Source organism: Protopterus annectens, chromosome 17.part0 (genome assembly GCF_019279795.1).
Source record: "Protopterus annectens isolate FY-2018-M chromosome 17.part0, PAN1.0, whole genome shotgun sequence".
NCBI classification, from domain to species: Eukaryota; Metazoa; Chordata; order Ceratodontiformes; family Protopteridae; genus Protopterus; species Protopterus annectens.
Window position 1 is genome coordinate 647,969,121 of NC_056751.1, and position 23,823 is coordinate 647,992,943.

Sequence of the window (23,823 nt, forward strand, 5' to 3'; positions counted from 1 at the left end):
ACCTTGGATGGGTTTGGAGCCGCTGTGCAGCCACTGGCTTCTGAGGGTGTATTCAGGCCTACGGACTTGCATATTAAACTGATGCCTCCTTCTTTACTTAGGCCTAAATCTTGATCAATGCCTAAAAAAAATGATGCTCGGGCCTTTATGCCTAAAAAACAAATAAGGATGGCTGAAGATCTAATAACTCTAATCAGGGGTAGCCAACCCCCCCTTCTAAGAGGCCTAGGACTGAAGTTGATTATAAATCTTCTGATCAGGATTCTGTTGTTTCTGATTCTTTTGATGATCTGGATTTGCCCTTACCTACTTATGAAGATTCTGATGCAGAGGACTCCATTCCCTCTGCTTCCCCTCCTGAGGATTTTTCTTTTGGGGAAACCTTACATACTTTAAGGGAGCATTCAAAAAAGAGGCTTAGGGATTTCCTTCTCCTACCTCAGCATAGACCTTTAGCTATTCCTCCTGTACTAGACATTGTTGATGATGCTTTTTTGGAATCTAGTTTGGCCCCTGATACCCTGCCTCCTGCTCCCAGAAAACCTGACAGATACTACAGGATCCCTAAGTCCCACAAGTTCCGGATTTAATGCATTCTGCTGAACAAGTTGGAAAGCATACTGCAATGTGGTTTTGCTTCATTAGAGGCCTCTTGCAGGGCTGTTGTTACTGGGTCTGTGCTCAGAAGGCATGCTTGGCTTAAGCAGCTATCTTTGCCTGATCATGTTAAAGCTACATTGTTGGGTGCTCCTTTAAATCAGGACCGCCTATTTGGCAACAAGGCTGAGGAAGTTCTTAAAGAAATGGAAGATAAAGCTAAATCTATGCAAACTGTGAAAGTTTTTTACAAGTTCAGCCTCCTAGATTTAGTAGGCACTGGCCCTCTAAGAATTGGTCCTTTCCAGCCCCTTCCAGGTCTTCTCAAGCCAAACCCAGACAGCAAAAACCCCAGGTTTCAGTCCCAGAATACACACAGAACTAAGCAGTGGGGGACTCCATTTCCAAATCTGGGAATAATAAGAATCCCCCCTATGGTAAACTGTCTCAATGACTTCCTTTTAAAATTTCCAAGCACTTATCAACTGACTGCCCCTTTGGGGGGAAAGATTGCTCTTCATGCAAAGAATTGGGAACTCATTACCAGGACAAATGGGTTTTAAATACAGTGTCCTAGGGATACAGATTTCTCTTTCACACATTGCCAACACCAAATGGGTGGCCAGACCTACCCCCAAATCAGTAGGCAGAGGCCCAAAAACAGTACTTTCTTAAGCATGGGGGCTAGTCAACTGGTACCAGAAGAGGAAAAGGGACAAGGTTTCTACTCAAGACTTTTCCTGGTACCCAGAAAAGACAATACATGGCATCCTATCCTGGACCTGTCTACTCTAAACACCTTTTTGGAGATTCCAAAATTCAAGATGCTGACCCTTCACCAATTACTTCCTATGCTAGGCAAATATGCCTGGTTGGGAACAATAGATTTAAAAGAAGCATACCTGCACATCCCAATCAGGGAATCTTGCAGAAGATACCTACGCTTCAAAGCAGGTTACACGTTCTCTGCACTGCCCTTTGGCTTATCTACTGCCCCCAGGGTATTTACAAAATGCCTAGCTCCAGTTATTGCATTTTGCAGGCAAAAAATATTCAAATATACCCATACCTGGACGATTGTCAAATTCTGGAAGAAAGCCAGGACATACATTTGAATCATCTGGCCTTTGTACAAAGGGTTCTAACTTGTCTGGGGTACACTATAAAAGAAAAGAAATCACTCCTGGTACCCTGTCAATAAATTATATTCTTGGGAGCAAGCTTGAATACAACTTCCCAGATGGCTTACCTCATGCCAGACAAACAAATGGCCACAAAAACCCTGCTATCTGCAAGACAAATACTGCAAGCCTTGGGGTTCATGGCCTCCTGCATTCTTCTAATTCCATATGCAAGACTGCATATGAGGAAACTACAGTGGTATCTAAAATGCTTATGGTGTCAGCATTCTCAAGACGTAGAAACAATGATTCCTATCATACCTTGCCTACGCCTAGAGTTCCTTTGGTGGGCAGAGTCCTGCCAACAAAACAAGGGACTACCTTTCACAATACCCCCTGCCACCCAAACCCTAACAGGCGCATCAGACTATGCATGGGGAGCTCACCTGGCAGGGAAGTGCATTCAGGGCAAATGGAACCCAAGTCAAATGCACCTGCATATCAATCAAAAAGAAATGTTAGCTGTACAGAATGCTCTGACAGCCTTCAGGACCACATTCTTCCAGGACAACTAATGGTAAAGATGGACAACACTACTGTTATGTGGTACATAAACAAGCAGGGGGGTACACATTCCTATCCCCTCTGCAGACTAGCCATGGCATTGTGGAACACAGCCCTGAGCTACCAAGTGCACCTACAAGCTCAATTCCTGCCAGGAAAATTAAACACACTGGCAGAGGAACCAAGCAGGAAACTCATGGACCCACACGACTGGAAACTGGAACCAAGGATTTTCAACATGTTGACAAGCAAATGCAGGAGCCCAGATATAGACCTGTTTGCCTCTCCCCAAAATTACCAACTGGACAGATTTTGCACAAGGACTCCCCACAAAAGCCTGGAAAGAGGTTTTTCCAGCTGAAGGACAGAACATCCAATCAGTCTATGCCTTCCCCCCTCTGCCTCTGCTCTCAAAAGCACTACTAAAAATCAAACAGGACAAACCAAGGATGATTTTGATTGCTCCAGACTGGAAGCGCCAACACTGGTACCCCCTCCTGCACAGTGTGTCATGGTTATCTCCATGGCACCTGACTCAGACTCCTTCCCTGCTGTCTCAGCAGGAGAACCTGATTCTGCACCCTCAGCCTCTGGCTAATTACTTAATCTCTCATTTACCATCCCTCAGCAAACCTGTGATGGATATCATTTTAGAGGCAAGGAGGCCTAGTACTAGAAAATCTTAAGCTGAAAAATGGAAAAGATTCTGTGCATGGATCCAATCTCAAGGGATGAGCACAGCAGCGCCCAATTTACCTCAGATTTTACAATACTTAACTGAGATGCTTCACAAGGGCCTGTCATTCTCCTCCATTAAAATCCACGCCTCAGCCATTTCAGCTCATTATAACACAGAACCTCCCCTCTTCTCTCATCCACTGCTCAAGCAGTTCCTCAGAGGAGCCAAATATTTGAGACCACCCAGGAGAGCTCCAACCCCAGCCTGGGACCTTAACTTTGTCTTGGAGAAACTCATTCTACCTCCTTTCGAGCCAGCTGCTACTGCAGACTTAAAATTTCTTTCTTGGAAAACAGCTTTCCTTTTAGCAATCACTTCAGCTAGAAGGGTATCTGAATTACAGGCCCTTATGGCAATGGAGCCTTTCATCATCTTTCATGCGGACAGGGTGTCCCTCAGAACCAATCCATCCTTCATGCACAAGGTGGTATCCAGTGTGGCTCAATCAGTCCATTCACTTGACAACCTTCTTTAGCAATCCACAGAATAAAGGGGAATGGATACTGCATTCCTTAGATGTGCACAGACAACTTAGATTCTACTTGGACAGGACTACACCTCAAAGGAAATCTGAACTGCTGGTGGCATTTGCTGCAGGGGCAGAGGGGAAGCCTATTTCAAAGCAAACCATTTCTAAATGGATAAGCCATTGCATTCATTTCTGCTGTAAGCACCATGGAAATCCTATCCCCCAGAGGATCAGACCTCACTCCACCAGGGCTGCATCTACCTCTACAGCCTTTCTCAGAGGCATCCCTACCAGGGACATTCTAGAAGCTGCTACCAGGAGTTCTGTACATACTTTCACCAAGCATTATCATTTGCCAATTTTCTCTAAATCCAGAGCTGGCTTTGCCACTACAGTCTTGCAGGGCCTTATAGCTGGCCCTAATGCTATCTAAATTCCTCCTGCCAACCATAGCTTTGGGAATCTACCCAAATTTAATGACTGCAACAGTTAAACATGAAGAACATAGTACAACTGTGGACACTTACCATAAATGTATATGTTCGAGTGTATTCACTGTTGCAGTCCTGGTTACCCTCTCTCCAGCCCCATAACTTCTTTTGACTATACCTCTACTTTCCTTTTCTATGCTTAAAAGCCTTTTTGGTCTATTTGCTTTTTTGTTGGAGGTATACCTTTGTACTTTTATATTTAATTGCTTCCCATTAAGGGGGCACCCAACATCTGGGGCAAGAAAAACTGATGTAATGGTGTCGGCTGCATGTTTTATACCCCTGACAACCTGACGTCATGGAAGAAGGGACAGCAACTAATGCAGGACCCAAGACTTTGTTAATCAGGCCGACTGAGGGCTACCTGCAAGCAGATAACCCAAATGTAATGACTGCAACAGTTTTCCCAGTATTCACATTACATCATTTTGACACTTAGTCTGGAGTTCCCAGGCAAACAAACTGCATTATTTAGCAAGCTAACACCTGCTCAGAAAACTACAACAATAAAAGACATTTCACATGTACACTCTAGCAATTACTCCTTAAGTTAAGACAACAGAAAGAATGTGTTCAGCCAGAAACATCAGCACCACTTTTTAGATAATTGTAACTTCAAAGAACATCTGAAATGCTTGGCTTGGTTTTCCTTACAGCAGATGGCAATGTTGCAACAATCATGAAGTTCACATTTTACAGCATGTTCTTTCATTTAAAAACACAAGCCTGTATTTTAAATTTATTTATACAAATGATAGAAGTATGTATGAAATACTATTTGACGGCTGGCAGCCTTCGCCCATCTTTCCCCAATCTACACAAATGTTATGCAATATTGTCGTGCTACCTTATACACTATTTTCTTATTGGCCATCTTCCCTGCTTGCTTTTTACTATTTTTTCAGTTTATACTTTAATTTTCCTATCAAAAAGGATAGCTACTACTTTCATGACCCCCTGTGCCTTGTGATGTTAACTGCCTCCTGACTTTTGTGAGTGCACATTTTTCCCAGCTGCAGTTTAACTTGAATTGGTAATAAAGCAGTATTTCCTGTTAATTTTTGATACTTTAGTAATTTCAGAACTATATGTAGGTTGACAATTTAGTACAGAAGACCAGATGCTTGTTGTTGTTGTGTCTTTCGGCTTTTCCCGGTTAGGGGTCGCCACAGCGGAAGCTCTGGTCCACTAATGATTGGCAGTAGATTTTTACGTGCCAAGTTGCCGGCCCTGACGCACAACCTTCAACAAAGGTATGCCCATTCATGCAGGTCACCACACAGAAGACGCTCTAGCTGAGAATCAAACAGGACAACATCTTACTGTGAGGTGACAATGCTACCGCAGCACCACCACCGCTACAGAAGACCAGATGCTAATGGGTTTTATTCAGTAGTATGCACTAGATTCCTTCATTCTTAATCTGCCTATTGTGTGACTCTGAGTACATCACTTAACCAGACAGTGGTGTATACTTGTCACTGAAAAGAGGCAGTTAGATTTAGAGAGCTTACAAAACAAAGTCAAAGATTTTCTGTGATACATCCTAAGCATGACATTCCAGAGCATTTTACAATACAAGACAAATGGTTCCAGTTTTTTTTTTTATGAAATTAGTCACTTTCCTACTATCCAGGTAATTCTAAAGCAGCATTTGGCACTATGTAATAAACAGCTCTAGCATAAAAAATAACGCTAACATCTCTGATGTTATCTAAAACAGTCCAGTTACACAAATTACAAATGTATTTGAAATGTTATTGCTTTTATACCCTGTACCATACCACCAGTCAAGTGACCTAACACAGTGAATATCAGATGCAAGTTAGTCCAGTAAGACAGTTCAGCAAGTTACTCTCAATAATTTGAAATGATGTACAGTTCTGCAGCATACAAGGTGGGGAGCATTCTGCATCTACTTTGTGCTGATTTCAAAGCTGCTGACAGAATCTCACTGTGCTGATTTCAAAGCTGCTGAGAGAACCTACAAAACTAAGTGCCAGTTTTCAATTTATTCTTATACTGCACTAGTATTTGATTAACTGTGTGGTTTTATTAACTTGCATTACATATGCACTGTATTACTGTTAAACTGTTTAACTGTGTGTGGACTGTTCTGATGTTATATTTAAGTGTGTATCTGTTCTCCTGTGTTAAATGCATCTAAACCAACTTTAAATATCTTTAGCATAGTCTGGTTACAGGTTTTCCTGTATCAGATCTGTTTGTGTGATTCCTGTGTTTCCTACTATGCCATCTTGTGTTGGCTGGGGCCTACCTGCACTTAGTGGGAGTAAGTGAACTGGTTGGAACTGGTATGGCATAGGGTGTTTAGCTAAGAGCTCAGGGACAAGGGTTGAATGGCAAATTCACTGTTTCTACTTTACTTTCATTTTTGTGGTATCTAAACCCTGCATTTGCATGAGTTAGTGCTGGTTTGGGCATCGTGCACCACCGCTGTGCTGTTTCAACCCTTTGCGAGGTATCTCAGCTACATTTTTCCCTTACCAGCACTCCTGTGTAAGGTAAGCCCTCCCCTGCAGCTATTGTATTGATTTTATCCAGCCCTACTCACACCTATAGGTACTCTCCTGAGATAGTATCCATTCCACAATCCCTGGCCTCTTTTCCACAGATTCTAACAACCATGGACGAACAATTTCCTATGGTTTCTCCTAGTAGTCTGGTTGACATGGGCATCCTGACACAGTGTAGCAACTGCCTCATGTACACGGAGAACCCTTTACTATTACAACCTAGGAACACAACATGTGAGAGATGCAATTACATTAAGAACTTAGAATCCTTGCTATCTCAATCACAAACCAGTACATCTGGCACTGAGAATGTTGTCTGCTCAAACACCACACCTCTAGCACCATCCACACCTGTACAACACACTCCCATATATGTGGAGGTTCTCAACAAAAACATACCTAGACAAAAGAAACCTCTGAGACAAAAGCGCACATTTATTTATTTTTATTTTACATTTGTTAACCTGGATGGTCCGACTGAACACAGGTCCAGTTTCAGCGGATGCCCAAGGAGACAAGCTCCATAGTATGTAAAATTTTACACAATATGTTAAAATACAGTATATAGAGAATTTTCAAACAATATGTTAAAATGCAATATACAACAGAAGACATAACAAGACTTTTGTATACAGGAAAAAATAGTTTCACATGGTTAATAACAGAATAAGTATACAAATTCAATCAGCATTAGAAGACCTAGACTGTAATATATATTACAGTAGGTATATTAGGAAGTGAGGTATATAAGTGCATCACATGCACATCACAACCCACAGCACCAAACACCGCACATAGTATACATGCCTGTGTCTCAGCCTCCAAGGCCTAGCCACAAACCCAACATACTAGTCATAGGAGACTATCTTGAGACACACAGATGTCCCCCTCACCAGGCTAGAAAAGGAGGTGCTAGAATCCGCCATATCATGCAAGCACTCAAGTCTCTCAACAACAGGTACTGTTATGACTCTGTCATAGTCCATGTTGGTGTGAATGACTTGAGACAGACCTCTCTGGGCTATATGAAGAGAGACATGATCGAGCTCACTGAATATGTGTCCCAGGCAGGTATGTCCCTAGCCTTAAGCAGCATCCCACCATCACCCAGAATGATGCCTCAATACAAACAGAAAATGATTGACTAACAATTGGCTTAGTTTCTGGTGTCATTCCAAGGGGATCCAGTACCTGACAGCCTGGGAGGACATGATTGACAGACCACGATGCTTTGCACGAGACAACCTTCATCTGTCTCCCCTGGGCTTCAGGCTTCTGGCAAAGGCTCCTGCCTCCCCCATAGTGTCTTTTTTAGGCAAAGTCATAAGGACAAAATTACCAACGTGAAAAATTCTTCTAAACAAAATTTAAAGTTAATGCTGCTAAACACTAGGAATCTTAACATGAAACTGCACTCATTGCAGTAAGTCCTCTCCCTGGAAGATGCTGACATTTGTGCAGTCAATGGAACCTGGTTCAAAGCTGCAGAGAGCACCTCAGCCTCACCAGGTTACTAGTCTTACCATACTTTCAGACCCCACATACAGGGCTATAAAGCCAAAGGAGGTGGAGTTTCAATATTTATCAAATACATACATACCTCCAGGCTGGTCAAACAGTATGATGCACAGGAGACACTATGTACAGTTAACGGTTGATAAACAGCTATTCAAATCACAGCTAGCTACAAACCCCCAACCATGACTCAGGATGCCCACTCCACCTATCTGGACTTACTTGAATCCATCAAGACTCAACCTTCTGCCCTAATCCTGGGAAACTACCCGACCATAGAGTGAAATACCTATTCTAGCCCAAACATGAACCCCAGAGATTCCTTGACTTCATCAGTACCAATGCATTGGATCAGTTGGTCGACACTCCCACGAGAGCTGAAAATATCCTGGACCTGGAACTAACATGAGTAGCCACTGTAGCACCCCTTCAGTGTCATCCTTCCTGGTAAGATCAGACCATAAAGTGATCACTTTCAAAGTCACCATCTCACCTGAATCCCACCCCCCAGCAGGGTCAAACAATAAAATGTTTCCAAAGATGACTACAAACTCCTGACAGCAGGTATAAGCAGCTTCACAGCCACTGTCCCTTCAGTTGGAACTAGCACTAATGTCCAAGCTTACACTAAAAAACTATATGAGCACTTACACAGCTGAATGGACTCAGCAATACCTGACAGAACCAAATCATCTTCCTCAAGGAAAACTAAACCTGTCTGGTGGACAGCATCAATAAACAAGCTCTATAATAAAAGGAAATAATTGCTGTTCAAGACCAAGAAGGAGCAGATGGCAAATTGGAAGCCAACTTTCTTTTGTCTGAATATACAAATAAGGTCACTGGTGAAATCGTCTAAGGCTAACTTTGATTCCAGATTAACAACATCCACTAAGAACAACCACAAGGCTTTCTTCACATACATCCACAATGGCAACGGTAACACCCAAATCTGCTCTGAACTGATGGGCAAGAACACTACATACACAAATGCTGTAAATATAGCCAACCTGCTAGCAGACAGGTTCGGTGAAAACTTGACCCGCCTGTCCCCCAACAGTAAACCAGGACATCACCAGCACCTGCCCCACTCCGCTCTTCATCAGGGAGCAGGTCTTTAATCACCTCTCAAAGGCAAAAAATGCAGCCTCCATGGGACTCGGCAACATACCTGGCCATGTCCTACATTAACTCAGGCAAGAGCTCTCAGCAACATTAGGCATCCTATTCAACCAAAGCCTGAGCACCGGCCTCTTCCCAGCTGAATGGAGAACAGCCACCGTCATCCCTCTACACAAAGGTGGAGCATCCACCGATGCAGGCAATTACAGGCCCATCAGCTTACCTAGCCTGATCTGCAAGGCCATGGAATGCATTATCATGGACCTTTATAAACAAAAATATTGGCAACCTCCAAATTCTTGACCCCAAATTCTTTGTCAAAGGGAGTTAATGCCTGTTAAACTTGGTCAACTTCCTCAAAAGAGTCACCAAAGCCATGGACAAGGGGAAGACGGTGAACACTGCCTACCTTGACTTAGTCAAAGCCTTCGACACTATTCCCCACTTGGGCATAATAGATAAACGCACCCAGCAAGGCATTAACCCGTATGTTACCAGATGTGTAGCTAACTAGCTCACTGATGGAACCCACTCAGCCAAAATAAGGAAAGCCACCTCTAGTAGTAGACCCATAATGAGCGGCAAGCGGCATACCCCAAGGATCAATCTTGGGGCTTCTACTGTTTGGGATATATTTTCTGAGGTGCAAGCCAAAACCAGTGGTTTGTGGCTGACCAAGTCTGCAGATGACTGCAAGCTGGGCGGTGTGTTAAATTCCTCTAGTGATATGAACATCCTTGAAGAAGGCCTTACCCAAACTAATGACTGGTGCCAGAAGCATGGCTTCAAACTGAACGCCAAGAAATGCATTATTATTCCTTTTGGGAAAAATGGCATCCACCACTAATTATCACATAAAAAACATACTAAGCATGCAATTAGTCACGAGGGACTTGGGCACCCAGGTTGATAGTAACCTGACTTTTGACCACCACATTGCTTCCATTGTACAGAAGGCTTTCTATATGGTCCACCTCATAAGTAAGGGTACTTCGTCCAGGAACAAGAAGGTTATAACATCCCTGTACTCCTCCCTTATCAGACCCATGATCGAGTACAATGCCCCTTTGGCATGGCATGTACCTTGCCAAGCACATGCAACAACTGAAGAGAACACAGAGTTTCCTGACCAGGAAAATTCAGGGTCTCAATCACCTATCTTATATAGGTGGGCTAAAAGCCCTGTCCCTCTACTCAGTCTCGTACAGACTGCTTAGAGGTGACCTGTCTCTGGCATGCAAGGCTGTCTCAGCCCCAGCCTTTATGGAGTTGGTGCATATCCATATGTAAAACTCCACTTGAGCAACCTGTATGCAAGGACTCTACCTGGTCTGTGACATTAATAGAACTTGTTAGTTGGATAGATTTGTGTCTTAAAGACTCCCCCATCTGTGGAATAGATTCCATCTCCATGTCAAGCAGAGTATCTCACTAGTCCTCTAACAGGAACCTGGATGACTGGATGGGAAACAGAAAATACACCTCTGGGATCCCAACTGTGTCCCTGCTGGACATAGGAAACAGGTGCTGACTTCGTGGGAACATGGGAAACATTTTTGGCTAGACTTATAAGGGTCTCTGGACCAATAGCCTAGTATTGTCCTATGAACCTACACGTTTTGTAACTTTTTCTTGATATTTCATCTGCTTTGTGATTTCTTTAAAAGTCTAGTCAAAAACAGGACTGATATGTCAGCTTGCCTAGCACTTAACATAACAAAATTATCATTTGGTGACCGCCCTCCCTCGTCCCACCGATGACCATCAAACCACCCCTTTTCTGCAGCTGACTCATTTATTCCTCACTTTTTTCACATACTACAGATACTTTGGTAGAGTTGGGATCTACAGCAATTATCCCACACAGACAGGTGTTTAGTGCTTTGTGGCCTAAGCTGCACCCTGGCTGAAAAATACATCTGCTAAAGCAAAGGTTTTCTGTTGGCCCAGTATAAATAATCATATCTCAATTAATCGACACTGAATTATTCAAATGTAAAATATCTAAAGTTTTGGGAGGTGTCCAGTGAAAACTCTGATACTCTAAGGTCACAAAACACAAAAAATATTTTATTTTTTACATGAGGGCAAGCCCCTGCACCCCATGTAGGAATAAATAAATATAAACTAATACATGTATCTATACACAAATATACACTCAACTCAGACATTGCTCAAACTCACAGAAGACAGAGAAAGTAAGGAAAATAAAACTCAAATTTCTTGCTCTAGGCTGAAAGACTGCCACCATGACAGGATGTCTGTAGTTCTTTACGTTTGAAATTTTGAGAGCCTATCAGCTATCCCATGACAATTTCCGCATTTTCCCCTGATTGTCTACTAACCTCTATACACACTCAGTAAAGGGAGGCTACTGCAAATGTAAATTGGAAGAATCACCACACATTCCAAGGATACATGCTGCATGTTATACACAAACTATACAGCGGATGTCAGCACTGCTGTAGACCACAACACCTCCCCTCTCAAAAGATAGGTGAGAGCTGCTGCTGACCAGTCACGTGCACCTTTCCAGACAGGACCTTGGTCATAAATCAATTCTGGGTCCTCTTGATAATAATCAGGGATTTATCTGCCTGTACCAAAAAGCCAGCTGTGACATGATGGTTTTCAATACAAGAACATACATACATGCATACATACCTACCTTTATAATGAAGGTCAGAACAAAATAGTGTAAATATCTATAAGAAATTATTACCTCATGTGGTAGTGGTCATACACTCTGTTTACGTAACATCTTAAGTACTCACATCTCATGATAATTTGTCTTATTACGCATGTAAAATTTATACATCTGTGTGTTAGTTTATCTCAAAAGGCTAAACTGAAAGTTGAGTTATTTCTAAATATGTGTTTTAGCATAATTTGAATAATTAAAATATAACGAACTCCCAAATCCTTAACACGTTTTCTGTATTCAATTATTAGTTTAGGGGCACCAGCATTACATGTGAGAATAACCAAACACTGGAATTGGGCATCAATGCTATAAATTAGTCAAAAGAAAAAAATATTGTTAAACAGTGCTAACAAAGTATTTCAGACATGCACATATTAATGGAATACGTATGTAAGTATACATATATTAGCATTTGTTTACTGTGAAACCCCACTGGTTCATGGCTGGTCCCCTTTTCAGTGGGGGTTCAAGTCCATAGTTAAAGATGTCTTACAATACAAAAATAGAAAATGCTGCACATCACAGACAAGACACAAAATTAGTGTGTGATACATCTATATATATCACACACAAAAAAAAAACAGAAAATATATGCCCCCAGATATCTTTATATTTCAGAGTTGCATTTCTACTGGATATTGGTGCTACACAGAGGGAAAATATTTATCAGGCAAAATGACCCCTCTGCAGCATTTAGCTCCTAAAAGCACATCATATGTCTATGAAGTGATCTTCACTACAGAGGTCAAATGGACTGAGTTGTAGCCATGTTTATCAAACACAAAGCAACTAAAAGTTGGGACTTAACCATGGACCAAGGAGCTGTGAGGAATTACAGAAACCTTGCCAACTAAGCCACCTTAATGCCAACAGATCATACAGTTGTTTTCTCCCTACTGTGAAACTAACATCTCTAACCAAAATCCTTTTAAAAAACACACCTACTGCACAGATCTCTGATGTAGGACTCAGTCTTTCAGGTAACTATAAAGCAGACTGCCAGCAAATGCAGTAGAATTTTATGAAAAAAATATTATTAAGACCTTATAAAATAAGCTAAAATAATTTTTCAGTGAAAATAATACTAAATGTGAATGGATGCTGTTGTTAAAAAAAAAGACTGAAATTAAACAAATGCATTTAGAGAACAAATAAAATATTAATAAGATTCTTACAATGAGACCGCCATGAACTCCACTTCCTCGAAGGTTTGGTGCATATTCTGCTAAATCCACTGATCTTAACCATTCCATAACTCTGTGATTGGACCATTGCACAACTTCAGATGGGCAAATATTATTCTATTAAATAATAAAACATTTTTGAGTAAAATTACTGAAAGATGTCATATGTAGATCAACAAGACACACTTAAATGTTACTACAGTTCATGTACAAAGATCTCTGGCCTCACCCAGGCTTAGGGATACTGATGTATTATGCAAGGAAAAATTCCACATACACTTTTATATGAGGTAAGTCACAAATGGGCAAAGTTGTGGCAGATTTATTCAAATGTGGAATGAGTAGACTTCAGTATGGTTTGTGTGTTTGTGTGTGTGTGTGTGTGAGATTCTGGGATTGAATATTTCACACCATTACCACTGCTAAACTCTGGGGTTGTTCAACCTCATGGTAAAGGCGAACATCCGAGAGTAACCATTTCCTTTCAGCCCCCGTCTTGTCAAATTTTGGGTCATTTTGCTAAACGTCAAACGCTCATCTTTTGCTCACTTTCCTTCATCTAAGGACACAGTGCATCAAAACAATAGACAAAAATAAATAAATAAATCAGGTCATACATTGTATCATATGGTCAGAAGCACTAAAAGAATCAATGAATGTTAATACACACAGGTGAGTAAAGCAGAAACAGAAACTACTCATCAAGTAATGTGGTCTGAAAAAAAAATAGAATCTTCATTTTAGCCACACAGGGACAAGCTATCATTTATTTGGTTATAATTGATGCAATTATTTAATGTTTTATGGAGCAATACAGCACAAGTCCATTTATATATCTTATTGCACAATGCCAGTATCTACGGAACAGAAGCCTCTGAATCATAAAACTCCCATCTCGCAGGTGCCAGCATGATGCAGTAAGGTGTAAATGATTGTTGTGCCTTAATGTTTCATAAAAACCCACTGCACAACAGAAAACTAATGAATATTACATACAGCCAAATATACAATGGTTGAAAGAAGAACATAGAACTGTCTATAGTACTTCTGACTGTAAGTTCGTTTAGTCACAACACTCCTTTATCCTCATCCACACCTGTGGCCTATTTGTCGACTTCCTTTTCCAAAAGCCACCATGTTACACAGTCTGCATCCCACTCAGGACATCCTGTCTACTGGTCCAGCAAGTTCTCACTAAAATGTACTTCATGTACTGTCTTTAAATTGCAGCCTCAGTTTGTAAATGATGATTAATAACAGATGTCTCTCATCATTCTTAGGTAACACCCTTTCCTTTCAAAGCTTTACTTACAAATATTGTCTTCTCTTTTCCTCTTCAGTGTGAGGGAGTATAAACTGGAGGCTGGTGAAACACTGAGCAGTACTTCTCAACATGAACAGTCAAATGAGAATGCCTCAGCACTGCTTTAGATGAACAGAAAAAACATTCAACACAGGCAAGACCAAATCTGTGCTTGATATGGAGTATTCCTTTATTAGGTATTGTTGTGACCTTGAAGTTAGTATATATAAGTTAAGATGGTATGGGGTGAAATCCAACAAATGGGGTGGGGGTATGAAATCCAACAAATAGGGGTGGGGGTAAGGGTAAAGCCTCATCAGAAAATACTTTTTCTCAAAAGATTTAGTATACCAAGGCTAAGTTTGGGTAGATTATCTGTAGTGCTGTATTACTATTATTATTACGGTACATACTGCTGCAATTTATACTGTGTGGATCAATGCTTTGGAGAGCATTTCATCATAATCACTATGATTACCTCCTCTTTTTCCATTTCTACATCGTCAACTGTTACTACTTCTCTTGATTTACAGCCACTCTCCTAACTTCAACAGCCTTGCCCGACTGTCACAGGCCTTCTCTCATGCAATCCATCCATGTTTTGGTTGGATGTCATCGTCTCCTCTTGGATTCTTCCTATTTCTCCCAAACCTTCTTTAGTAAATTGCCTTTGTCTTTCCTGTACATGTGACTGAGCTGTTCTTCACAGACCTTCTCTGGCTTCTATTCCGATCTCCTTATTTTTTTCTGTCCCACAGCATACATCCTACTACCCATCTCAGGCACTTCCAACTCCATCGGTTCAGCTTCCTCAGCTGGTCTGTCTTAAAAACACTAGTCAACACCATTGTTTTCTACACTTCACACTTTTCAGCTTCTTTGGCATTCGTCTGTCACACTATCCCTAGTTCTGTTTCAGTTAGTGGCAGCAACTCTGACTCAAGCTTTAACTCCCCTCATTTGGACTTCCCTTCTTCTCAACCGAAATTCTCAGACACTTGAAGATAACTTGCTCCACTATACTGCCTTCTATCTCAATTTTCAGCTTCTGATTTTTCCCACCGACAGCCAAGACCACCGTTTTGCTTCATACTATGAGCCTTCAGCTTTCATAGGTTCATAGGTTCATACTAGGCTATCTGCCCAAGGGCATTTATAAGCCTAGCCCATAGTTATGTGGCTTTCGCCACTCCTTTAGTTTGAAGAAAACTATGCCTATTATTTTGCTGTGCCTCTGTCAAGCAGTGACACTGAAGTAATCTCTGGGATATATCTGCGATCTCCCATCCATTGGTCAAGATTCCTCTTGAACAAGGCCAGCGAGGTGGTCTGCCTCACATGTACTGGGATTTTGTTCCACAGCATAGGGAGTCTCTGGGTGATGAATCTGTCCCTCCAGCACGTTCTATTTATAACCGTGTCAAGGTTTAAGTCTCCCGCCCTTGTGGTTCTGAGGGATCTAGATTTTTTGAGGTGAAGCATATTCATCAAATCTGGGTTTGACATGGCCTTATATTGTCAGGCACAGGTCACCTCTGAGCAAGCGGTATGCGACTGAATAGAGCTGGAGTTCTTTCAGTCGGGCAGCATAGGACATATTTTTGAGACCCTTTATCCTTTTGGTGAGGAACTTTTGGGGCTTTTCCAGCTGCTGCAGGTGTCGGGTCAGATACATTCAGAATGGGGCATTGTACTCAATCATAGGTCTAATGAGTGATGAGTACAGGGGGACGATGACCTCCCTAGATCTAGATGTGAATCCCTTCATGATCAGGTGGGCAATGTAGAAGGTTTTCCTAACTACTTTGGCAACATGAGTGTCAAACGAAAGGTTACTGTCAACCTGGGTCCCCAGATCCCTGATGACTTCTTCTGTGCTCAGTGGATTGCCACCTATATGGTAGCTAGGAGTAACCTTGTTTTTCCCGAAGGGTATGACTATGCATTTCTTGGCGTTTAACTTTAGGCCATGGCTCTGGCACCAGTTATCCGTTTCTGTGAGGCCCTTCTGAAGGATATCTGTGTCAGATGTGTTTTCGACTATGGCGCCCAGTTTGCAGTCATCTGCAAACTTTGTCAGCCATAACTCTCTTGTGTTTGCTTGTACTTCAGAAAAGTAGATGCCGAACAAGAGTGGTCCCAGGACTGAGCCCTGTGGGACACCACTTGTGACAGGCTTTGAGTCTGACATGGCGCCAGCAACTCTGACCCTGTGGGTTCTGTCACTTAGCCAGTTTGCAACCCATCTTGTGATGTATGGGTTTACATTCAAGCTGATGAGTTTTTCAATGATACCTGAGTGGGGGTATTGTGTCAAAAGCCTTTGCCAGGTTGAGGTAGGCTGTATGGACTGCCTTGCCCTCATCAATGGCCTTGGTGACTGTTTCGAAAAAGTCAACCAAGTTTAAAAGGCATGATCTGCCTTTGACAAAGCCAAACTGGGTTGGATCCAAAGTCTGCAAGTTCCCTACGTCTTTATTTATGAGTTCCATTATGATCCTCTCCATGGCTTTGCAGATAAGGCTTGTCAAGCTAATGGGACGGTAATTTCCAGGGTCGGTGGAGGCACCACCCTTGTGAAGTGGGACCACCGTCGCCGTGCGCCACTCCTTGGGTACGTTATCCTGAGGTGAGGCTAAGATTAAACAGCTGTCCTAACTGCGGGTTTAATTCCTCATTGAGCGGGGTATACTTCTGGTGTTGAACATTGTGATCCCATGTTTGTGATGATGAGATCAAGTATGTTTTCTCCTCTTGTGGGGATGGTGACTAGTTGTTCCATGGCATTTGAGTTTATGAACTCCAGGAACCTTTGGGCTAGAGTGTTTGGGCTTGAGTAGTGTTCCCAGTCTATATTAGGGTAGTTGAAATCACCTAGTATGATGGTGTTTGGAGATACATTTATCCCCTCCAGTGTTTTCAGGAAGGCCATGTGAGGTTCCTGAGTTTGAGAGGGTGGCCTGTAACATGCTACAAATTGCAGAGCAGTCTTGCCTATGGTTAATTGCACCTGGATGGTCTCCGATGCATCGTGCGTTGCCACCAACCTTGAGCTGTGTGTGTCCTTTATGAATATGGACACCCCCCCTCCTTTCTTGGTGTTGTCCGGATTTTGGGGCCGGAACGCATGATATGAGGTGAAACCTGATAGTGCTGGGGTGCTCTCAGGAGCCTTGTACCAGGTTTCTGTCACATCGTTGCTTCTTTAACACTTAACAGCGGTACCTAACTGTGGATTATCACTTGGCTACCTACTTGGCGCACGCCCAGCAGCTTGCTTCCCTTGAATTTTTGTACTTCAGTGGTTTGTTTGGTTTTTGAAAACGAGGTTTCTGTCACAGCACAGACATCAATGTTCTCCATACTGAGAAGGGCCTCGAGTGCGTGCATCTTGAGATTGAGACTTCTGGCATTGAGCAGCATCACCCTTAGTTTTTTTCCTTTTTTGTGTTCTAGGGTAGTAGGTTTAGAATTTGAGCCTTGCCTAAAAAAGGCACTATGGGGGTGGCAAGAGCCTTTGCCAATATCCGGAAGCCCAGGGGTGACAGGTGCAAGCCGTCCCTTGCGAAGTAGCGTGGCTTGTCCAGTATGTCATCCCAGGCAGACAGACATTGGATCCCCTTTGAATGACACCAAAATTTAAGCCAATTATTAAAGCTGATCATCTTATCACTGTATTGTGGCATCATTCTAGGTGAAGGTAGGATACTGCTCAAGGTCAGGGTCATACCTGCCTGGGCTACATAATCAGAGAGCTCCTCAATGTCTCTTTTCATGTAGTCCAAGGAGGTACGTCTCAGGTGGTTGACACCAGCATGGACAATGACTGAGTCATACTTGTACCTGCTGTTGAGAGACCTGTTCATAGTCTTCTTGCAGTGCCAAATCATCAACAGACTGCAGCTTTGCTAATCTGTCCTCTCTGACTGACTTACTAATGTAGTCCCATACCTGGTATGAACAGGACTGGCTACAGAGGGGAATCACAATGTACACCCACACCCACTCTCATTGAGAATCCCTCTGTAATTTTAAACACTGTACACAAAGAGAATGAGACAGGTACTAACATACTCTGCATTGTTTTTATATATATATATATATATATATATATATATATATATGGATCCCCTTCACTTCACCAAAACGCCAGAAGACCGACACTCTACAGAAGGAGACGAGAAGACCGACGACTCAGATGACCGACAAGGTGAGAACCCGACGGACTCGGTAAGTGTGCGATAGAGTGAGGGATTTAGTGGTAGGGAGCGGACAGGTAAGTGTGCGATAGTGAAGGACTGTAGTTTTAGGGGCAGGTTAAGTGAGTTAGGGTTAGGGTGCGGGTAGGGTAAGTGTGCGATAGTGACGGACTATATGTTTAAGGGTGGGTTAAGTGAGTTAGGGTTAGGGTGCAGGTAGGGTAAGTGTGCGGTTGTGTCGGACCTTAGGGTTAGGGTTAAGGTTAGTGCATGTATAGTTGTGTGTAATGTGTAGTTTACGTTTTGTGTGTCGGTGTTTTGGGTGTAGGTGTTATGGTGTTAGGTTTTGTGCGTTGTCGGTATTGTGTGTTGTCGGTGTTTTGGGTGTCGGCGTTGTGGCGTGTCAGTGTAGTGAAGGGGATCCGTATATATATATATATATATATATATATATATATATACACACACACACACACACACACACACACACACACACACACACACACACACACACACACACACACACACACTCCAACTCTCGGTATGCCCAGTTGGAATCCTTCTACAATGTCAACAACTTAAATATCTGTCTCACTGCAAACATCAGATCATTTGTAGTGCATCCTGGTCTGGATGCAAACTACTCATTTCCCATCTTGTTCTCTACAACTTTGCATATTAATTTATCAGTCAGCCACTGAAGTGCTTTCATGAGGTATAACAGGAATTGATTCCCACTTGCTGTCCCAGTTATCAAGAACTCCTCTATTCTTGTACAAAGGTACAAGAATGCTAATCCTCCATCTGAGTGAAGTACTTTTAGGTGCCATTTCAACCCTAGTACACCCAACATTTTGATCATGTCTGCTATGACTTCTATTAGATTAGATATAAATACAGTATTATCTTTGCATAAGTCTAGAAATGCAGCCATATTAAAGCAGGCTTTCACAGTTTGCAAACAGTTTCAGTAAATGTCAGTGAAAATAACCTTTAGTCAAAAATGCTGACAAGAACAAAATGTGCATTACTTTGAGAACAAATCTTGCAAAGTTTGGAACCCAAGGCTAAAGAGGTGTGTAGAACATTACAGAGCTTTTGTATTATTAGAAAATACTTCGACATAGTCAGTTGAGTCAGTTAAATTAGTTCATTTGGACCGATAATCAGAAAGTCTTTGCAGTACAGACTCCCAAGTTTAAGTACAGAAGTCAGGTCAAATATTCAGCATTCCAGAATATTAATTATACTACTCAGGAGGAAATGGAGAGATGAGAAGTCTGCAAGCAAAGAAGAGTAGTACTGATGAAATTGATTTCACCCTCACGTCTTGGTGCGTACCTTCACGAGGTGGACCTTGTTTTTCACAAAATCTCACCAAGATAATACTGATATATAGACTGTATTTTATATAGCATATAACATGGACAAAAGTGGGTTAAAATAATAATAAAAAAAAGATAGCTGGGTACACATGACCCAGGACAAAAAGTGCGCAGTCCTGGTAGGTACACTGGTGCCAGGACTGGAAAAATGACTGTGCAGAATCCTCAAAATACAGAAACATTCCACAATTGGGCCAGGCCAGGCCTAGGTAGAGGATGGAACCTGTTGTAGAAGGAAGTAGCAGTCCACAAAAATCACAAAAACTGATAAGCCAAAGAACAGCCATAAAACAACAAAGTGGACTATTGAGAATAAGGAAGACATTTCTGTATTGTTACCATTATGCAAAATGCCGAAAATTTCCAGACACAAGATATACAGAAAGATTAAGAGAGAAATTAGAGGAAAGAAAAATACTTCCACAAGAAAAACTGTCAGAAGTCTCAAATACAAATTTGTATTTATTAATACAAAAGATTTGTGAAAAACATTATATAATAGACCAAGAAACTTTGATCTGTTTGGGAAAAGAAGCATCTGAAGAAGTGCGAAAATATAAACAACAAAACCGAGAGATTTTTGAAAAGTATTAAAAAGAAATATGGGCATGGGAAAAAAAGATTTGATATGGTGCAATACTTATGCAAAGACGAAAGCCAAATTAATCAATATAAAAAAGGCAGCTCCAAAAATATTTGAAGAGAAATACAGGCAAAAGCATCCAGATATGGAAAAATTCACAATAAAAAAATAATATTACAAAGAGGAAATGTAGAAAAGAAGATTAGTAAAGTAGAAGTTAGAAAAATAGCTAAAGTTATGGAATGTATGCGAAGTGAAGGACTTGGTGTAGAAGGTCTAACACAGGTTATATCACAGCATGATGAAATGAGTCCCAAAGTAAGAAGAAACAGGAAGATCTGGAGACATATGAAGAACAAATATGGACGTGGGAAAGAAAGAGAGATTTAATATGGTGTAATATTTATGCAAAGAAGAAATCAAAATTAATCAATACAAAAAGAGCAGCACAAAAGATATTTCAAGAGAAATACAGGCAAAGGAATCCAGACATGGAAAACTTTACAATACAAAGAAGAATAACAGGAAAAGTAGAAAAGAAGATTAGTAATGGAGAAGTTAAAGAAACAGAAACGGAGGTAATGAAGTACCTGCAAAGTGAAGGATTGATAAATGTGCAAAAGCATCCTTTAAAGCAGGAAAACTGCAGCAGCAAGAAAACATCAGTTTGGGAGTACATAAATATTTAGGAATTGATGAAGGATCAACAATAAATCATGAACAAATGTGAATAAAACTTAGTAAGGAATATTTTAGAAGATTTAAATTAATCCTGAAAACAGCATTGACACCCAGGAACAAAATTCAAGCTATAAACCAATTTGCTCTTCCTGTCCTAACTTACAGTTTTGGGATGATTGACTGACTCCAAGACATGTTGGATGAATTAGACAGAAAAACAAGACGGATACTTCATGCTCACAAAATGATTTATCAAAATCAGTGTATACCAAGATTATATATTCCCCATTCTGAAGGAGGTATGGGCCTCCTTGAAACTGATTACAATTATACATATGCAATCATGGGAAGGCATACATATCTGCTGATGTCACAAGAACCAAATGTAATGAAAGTTTTGAAACAAGAGGAGAATAAAGATTTCCCTGCTTAGTCTACCAGAAGCATATCGGTGTCGAGCAGAAATGGAAATCAAATCAGTAGTAGATAAAAATCAGGCAGCAACCGAATGTGCCAAAAAACAAAAGAAAGAATATAAGGTGAAGGATCAGATTAGAAGGCAAGAAATGTGGAAAATGCATAAATATAGAGAACTTCTGAAACACCGGCATGTTGACCAGGATCGAATGCAGGAATGGTTAAGGAGAGGTGAATTCAAACCAAAAGATGAAAGATTAATTTTGGTGTCCCAAGATAGTGGGCTACATACATTTTGGTTTACCAAGTCCATTGAACATGTGGGAGAAACAGGCAAATGTAGGTTTTGCAAAACAGAATTGGAAACAGTCACACACCTCGTTGCTGGTTGTGGCATACTAATGGCAGAAGGACTGCATACTGAAAGGTATAATAATGTAGCAAGACTGTTGCACTAGGGATTGTGCAAACATTACAGTATTAAAGTGTCTGAAAAACACTAGAAACATGAGCCACAAAGCATCATAAAAAATGAAGTCTACATGACATGGGATCACCCATTTCCAACAGTTCAAAAGACAGCTGCGAGAAAATCCATGAAAAGGCAAAAGTAGCATTAACCATTGAAATCGCTACATGCAATGACTACAGTATCTGCATACAGAGAGACATAAACTCACAAAATATCAAGATTTGCAGGCAGAAACAAGAGCAATGTGAAAGAAAGATACCCAGACAGTCACACTAGTGTAGGAGCAATGAAGCATGTAAAAAACAATTTACAATTGCATTTAGATATGTTAACAATACATGTAACTCCATACGAATTGCAGAATTCGTCTGTGCTGGACACACTGCGGGTGCTGCGAAAAGCACTTCTGGCTGACAAAGATTAAAACAATACTAATTTCATGAATTTTGTTTATACTTTGACTTAGGAATGGGGTCTATTCCCATCATGGTATTAGAAACCCAAAAGTTGGAGAAATTAAAAAAGATGAAAGACTGTTTCAGCTAACAATACTCAGGAGACTCAGAATATACATGCAGAAACTTTGGATATATTTATCAGCACTGTTACTGTTATCCAGAATTCCAGAATATTATATTATTTTTAAATTGTTGACATCTATCTTCACTGTACATAATAAAGCATTCTTAACAGAACTACAGTTTGCAGACTTTATTGTGAAAGGCAGAAGAAGACTTGGCCCACAAAGGAGAGTCTGGCACCTGTTCAGCACAAGTTTGGGTAATTAACAGTAAAGACATTCATTCCAGACTCATTCCAGTTACTTCCAATTTATGCCATTATACTACAGTCTTATCAAGTTTTACAATGGTGAGCCAGCCATCAATGTAGGAACAACAGTTAAGTTCCAAAACCCAACAGCAACCTTATCAGCAGTCAAACTACATGTATTTTATAGAACGGACTGCAGAACAGCAGTTTACTTCAGAAAAAGCCTCAAACATCAACACAGCATCAGTACTTTAGAAAATCTAACATCAACAAAGTAGCAGTAAGAAGTTCAACAGCATTCCTTCAAAACATTAAACTAGTGTAAAATACATTATCCAGTTAACAGCAACATACTTCATCTCCAAAGTAGATGACAGACTTTCAAGTTTCCAGAGTGATAACACACCGCCAATAAACAGGCAAAACGTTGCGAGACCGCAGACTACCTTCTCAAGCAACTTCAGCATGCACTTTTTAGCTAAGCTAGAAAGCAATCTCAGAAATGATTAAATAAATCAGTAAAGGTAAACTGTATAAATGTCAAACTATTTCCACAGTAAATGTGTGGTTTAAAGTTTAAAACTGGGTAAAACAGTCTACAAAACTTTGTTCCAGAAATGTTCATTTAAATTTGCAAGTTAGCTCAGGAATGTTACATCTTTCTAGACACAAAAAATTAAATCACAGAAACGCACTACAACAGATGCACTGTCTCATGATTTGTAGAACGAGTCAGCTTCTATCACTATAGTTTCAGACATGAATAACAAGCATTCTTGTTTACAGTCTTCAGAAATCAGTGTAAATAATACATCACAGGTAATTCAAAATACAGTATTAAGTTAGTATTACACATACAGACTTCAGCACAGTCACTGTATGCAACATGCAGATTTTCCCACAAAACATAAAGCAAACATTTGCAGTATCTTAGGTTAATGTTTTTTCAAATACAGATGTTCAGAATGT

At 40.9% G+C, this 23,823-nt stretch overlaps 1 protein-coding gene across 1 annotated transcript in view; it reads right to left on the reverse strand.

The window, feature by feature from the left end:
• PPFIBP2 (PPFIA binding protein 2) overlaps positions 1 to 23,823 on the reverse strand; it is a gene marked incomplete in the record, with an annotated part of 2,221,164 nt that overhangs the window by 94,936 nt on the left and 2,102,405 nt on the right. Inside the window, 1 exon segment of the mRNA XM_044058974.1 lies at positions 13,035 to 13,160. Within this exon segment, the coding sequence (XP_043914909.1) occupies positions 13,035 to 13,160 (126 nt within the window).